The sequence below is a fragment of the Pagrus pagrus genome (assembly GCF_965226575.1).
Source record: "Pagrus pagrus genome assembly, contig: HAP1_SCAFFOLD_121, whole genome shotgun sequence".
Classification (NCBI taxonomy): Eukaryota; Metazoa; Chordata; class Actinopteri; order Spariformes; family Sparidae; genus Pagrus; species Pagrus pagrus.
The window spans coordinates 69,211-74,099 of record NW_028175342.1 but is presented as its reverse complement, the minus strand read 5'-3'; the positions used below and the strand labels follow the sequence as shown (position 1 = coordinate 74,099).

The 4,889-nt window shown below is 34.6% G+C and overlaps 1 protein-coding gene across 2 annotated transcripts; it reads left to right on the top strand.

Moving 5' to 3' along the window:
• Positions 1-285: 285 nt before the first annotated feature.
• On the top strand, positions 286-4,277 carry LOC311253997 (uncharacterized protein). Of its 2 annotated transcripts, XM_084384424.1 has the most exons (4): positions 286-829; positions 3,394-3,417; positions 3,523-3,639; positions 3,770-4,277. In XM_084384424.1, the coding sequence occupies exons 1-4, from the start codon at positions 671-673 to the stop codon at positions 3,959-3,961; spliced, it is 492 nt and encodes a 163-aa protein (XP_084240550.1). In that variant the 5' UTR covers positions 286-670; the 3' UTR covers positions 3,962-4,277. The 2 variants fall into 2 exon arrangements, with proteins under 2 accessions (XP_084240550.1, XP_084240551.1); XM_084384425.1 differs by lacking the exon at positions 286-829 and having other exon boundaries at positions 3,017-3,417; positions 3,526-3,639.
• The last annotated feature ends 612 nt before the right edge of the window (positions 4,278-4,889 follow it).

Below are 4,889 nucleotides of genomic sequence, written 5' to 3'. Positions count from 1 at the left end.
ACGGCGCGACCCTCAGCCACTGAATGCCTTTTCTGTTGTCATGTTGAGCGTTTTGAATAAAAAAATTTCGTGAAAGGGTCGCGTTTTCTTTTTTCAATGTTCCCGATATTAGCACACACACACACACACACACACACATGTCAAGTACATTTAAAAGTACTAATTTTTATTCCAAATTTGTCATACAAATCAGTAATGATAACAACATAAATTAAATTGACCACACCGTCCAAATTTGTCATTCCAAAACTACAGTATAAATTGCTAAATATAACCCAAGTTGTAATATAAATTACTAAACAGATTCCAAAGTTAAACGTTTATTAGATAGCAATACTGTCATAAGACAAAAAAGACAACTATACAATAATTTGCAAATAGGCAGTGTGTCAGTCAGTAATATCAGTCATGTAAGTGTGGGTGTGTGAATAATGAAGCGTAGGGTGTTGTGGAGTGAAAACAGAACCAGAGACAAACAAACAAAAGGCCTGCGGCTGCTGGCCGGTGGAAGCGTCAAAGCCAGAGAGGGCGAACAGCACTCTGTGGCAGCAAGGCACAGGTGCTCCAAATTCGGCTGGCTGCCACACCCACACTCTCCCAGGTACCCCGTAGATCTGCAGGGAAAATACAGACACAACTCCCAGAGTTGAGTTAGATTGGCATTCCAAAAATGTTACCACATTTGGCACTAACGTCATTCCAGGAAATCCGAGAAGGTGTGGTCACTGATTGTCCAATCAGAAATGAGCTCTCGAAGGCATATAAAAGCAACCTTGGCCAGCTGAAGTGCCACCACTATCGAATGCACAGGCCTGAAGTACAGTGCAAGGTGAGCGTCTTAAAGCCTACTATGTTCATTCCAGATTTTGTATAGAAATCACTAATGATGCCAAGATATGAATTAAATGACTACTAAATAGATTCCAAAGTTAAAATGTTATTCCCTAAAACTTCCAGAAATACAATATAAGTGACTAAAGACATCACAATCACAAACTTGGAATTTGTTTGGTAATTATATTCTATTTTTGGAATCACAAACTTGGAATTTGTTTGGTAATTATATTTTATTTTTGGAATCACAAACTTGGAATTTGTTTATTAATAATATATACAATTTGGAATCACAAACTTGGAATATAGTTAGTAATTATATTCTATTTTTGGAATCACAAACTTGGAATTTGTTTATTAATAATATATACAATTTGGAATCACAAACTTGGAACTTGTTTAGTAATTATATTCCATTTTTGGAATCACAAACTTGGAATTTGTTTATTAATAATATATACAATTTGGAATCACAAACTTGGAATTCAGTTAGTAGTTATATTCCATTTTTGGAATCACAAACTTGGAATTTGTTTATTAATAATATATACAATTTGGAATCACAAACTTGGAATTCAGTTAGTAGTTATATTCTATTTTTGGAATCACAAACTTGGAATATAGTTAGTAATTATATTCTATTTTTGGAATCACAAACTTGGAATTTGTTTGGTAATTATATTCTATTTTTGGAATCACAAACTTGGAATTTGTTTATTAATAATATATACAATTTGGAATCACAAACTTGGAATATAGTTAGTAATTATATTCTATTTTTGGAATCACAAACTTGGAATTTGTTTAGTAATTATATTCTATTTTTGGAATCACAAACTTGGAATTTGTTTATTAATAATATATACAATTTGGAATCACAAACTTGGAATATAGTTAGTAATTATATTCTATTTTTGGAATCACAAACTTGGAATTTGTTTGGTAATTATATTCTATTTTTGGAATCACAAACTTGGAATTTGTTTATTAATAATATATACAATTTGGAATCACAAACTTGGAATATAGTTAGTAATTATATTCTATTTTTGGAATCACAAACTTGGAATTTGTTTATTAATAATATATACAATTTGGAATCACAAACTTGGAATTTGTTTAGTAATTATATTCCATTTTTGGAATCACAAACTTGGAATTTGTTTATTAATAATATATACAATTTGGAATCACAAACTTGGAATTCAGTTAGTAGTTATATTCTATTTTTGGAATCACAAACTTGGAATATGTTTATTAATAATATATACAATTTGGAATCACAAACTTGGAATTTGTTTAGTAATTATATTCTATTTTTGGAATCACAAACTTGGAATTTGTTTATTAATAATATATACAATTTGGAATCACAAACTTGGAATTTGTTTAGTAATTATATTCTATTTTTGGAATCACAAACTTGGAATTTGTTTATTAATAATATATGCAATTTGGAATCACAAACTTGGAATATAGTTAGTAATTATATTCTATTTTTGGAATCACAAACTTGGAATTTAGTTAGTAATTACATTCCAAGTTTGTGATTCCAAATAGTGAATATAATTACTAAACAGGTTCCAAGTTTGTGATTCCAAATAATGAATATGATTACTAAACAGATTACAAGTTTGTGATTCCAAATGGTGAATATAATTACTAAACAGGTTCCAAGTTTGTGATTCCAAATAATGAATATGATTACTAAACAGATTACAAGTTTGTGATTCCAAATGGTGAATATAATTACTAAACAGGTTCCAAGTTTGTGATTCCAAATAGTGAATATGATTACTAAACAGATTACAAGTTTGTGATTCCAAATGGTGAATATAATTACTAAACAGATTACAAGTTTGTGATTCCAAATAGTGAATATAATTACTAAACAGTAGAGGTGGAACAGACAAAAGATACCAGTTTTGGGAATTTTTTATTCACAAACCGTGACGAATAAAACGAGGGTACCAAATGCGATGGAAGTAGGTAAATGCGTACTGCAGAACCCCCGAAGGGCTAAGAATTTGCATACTCCACGTCGAAATTAAACAATTCTGAAAAAAGAGAATTTGGATTCAAGATTTTCCAGAAATGCCATACGTTCAACTAAAAATGTAGTGTTAGGGTTAGGGGGGTTAGGGTTAGGGTTAGGGGTTAGGGTTAGGGTTAGGGTTAAGGACTAGGGCTTCTGTCGCACTTCTGGAACTCGTAGAATGGGCCGGAATTCCCAACTTGTCAGAAGGACTTTCCTTCCAAATTGGTACATTAGAGGGAATACCCAACTTGGAAATCACATTCTTGGGTGAGTTTAGGGATTTCGATGCACCGTTTGGAGTGGGAGGGTTAAAGGGAAAACCGACCAATCACAGGCCGGATGCGAAACGAGGAATCGATTTAGGAATTGTATGCACCTTTTGGAATCCATTTATGGATTTGGATGCAAGCTTTGGAATCCATTTAGCGTAGCTGTATTGATGTGACAAGTGTCTGCAATTTTAGCCCAAGCTATGCTAACATTACTTTCTCTATTCCCACATGTATCTTCAACCATTCAAGAACTTTTGCGAGGAAGTGACAATGGTAAGTTTTAACACAGTTATCAACAGATTTTTTTAACCTCTTGAAGATGATATCATCAAACCGTAATGTGTTTTTTTTCAACATTTATCACACATTTGACTGTAGCAGTGTGACAACAACAACAACTACGCCCGCGCCGCCAGCCAGCCACCCGTGGACTCCGGTGCCCCTGGGGAAAAAACAAGCAAGGAGCAGGAGGCTGATCGCCCTGGGACACCTCAGGTAAGTGTCAGTGTGTGTGTGTGTGTGTGTGTGTTTGAATGGGTTAGCTTTCCGTTGATGAGCAGGTTGTCGCTGTGTGAATACACTCCAGTTACACTAAATGGTAACGCTTGACTTTTTGATTTTTTAGGACAAAAAGATGCTCCAGATAGGCGTAAACCTCACCTTCGTTCCGGGGGCAGCCAGCGACGAGGAGGGAAACACCCCCCCTTCAAGCCAGAACCCCAAGCCGCTCAACATGGTTCCGGACGCAGTCCCCAAGGGGTTAGACTCCAAGCCCCCGGGGAGTTTTTCTGTGGACAACAAGAAGTGGGAGCATTGAGGGCATTCGACTGTTGTCGACATTGTTTTTGCTTTAATGCAGTTCATTAAAAAGTTTGTTATTTGTTGTTCCGTTTTAAAAATAATGAAGTTCCTGTTCCTGTGAATTCAGAGGAACGTACAGAAATAGTTGCTGTACAAGTCACGAAACGTGGCTTCAGGGTGAGCTGTGGCACATGGAGATGGGCGCTTACTTTTTTTTTGTTTCTTTTCAGCTCATGTGTGTCTGAGTAATAAAAAATAAATAATAATGAATATTAAAAAAGTTTCTCTATACAAAGTACACATTTTAATTAATAAAGTTATGATAATGATGATTGTGTTGGTGCATATTTGTGCCTTTATCCTGTTATAATGTGTATAAAGTCCACAGATTCCACACATGATATCCTAATCTCTAACACATCCAAATAAAACTGATATCCTACCCTCTAATGCTTCCAAGTTACCCGCGCCCTTGGTACTCCAGTTTAAATTACAAAAATAAAATCCTAATCACTAACACGTCCAAATTTTTCTGCGCCCCTGGTACTCCAGTTTAAATGACAAACATAAAATCCTGATCACTAACACGTCCAAATTTTTCTGCACCCCTGTTACTATCTTAAATTACAAACGTAAAATCCTAATCACTAACACGTCCAAATTTTTCTGCGCCCCTGGTACTCCAGTTTAAATGACAAACATAAAATCCTAATCACTAACACGTCCAAATTTTTCTGCGCCCCTGGTACTCCAGTTTAAATGACAAACATAAAATCCTAATCACTAACACGTCCAAATTTTTCTGCGCCCCTGGTACTCCAGTTTAAATGACAAACATAAAATCCTAATCACTAACACGTCCAAATTTTTCTGCGCCCCTGTTACTCCATCTTAAATTACAAACATAAAATCCTAATCACTAACACGTCCAAATTTTTCTGCGC

Bases quoted from the DNA above. Each gene is read 5' to 3' on its own strand.
- LOC311253997 (XM_084384424.1), top strand. From the start codon at position 671: ATGTTACCACATTTGGCACTAACGTCATTCCAGGAAATCCGAGAAGGT. The intron at 830-3,393 runs GTGAGCGTCTTA...CAACCATTCAAG, and splicing joins GGCCTGAAGTACAGTGCAAG to AACTTTTGCGAGGAAGTGAC. The intron at 3,640-3,769 runs GTAAGTGTCAGT...TTGATTTTTTAG, and splicing joins ATCGCCCTGGGACACCTCAG to GACAAAAAGATGCTCCAGAT.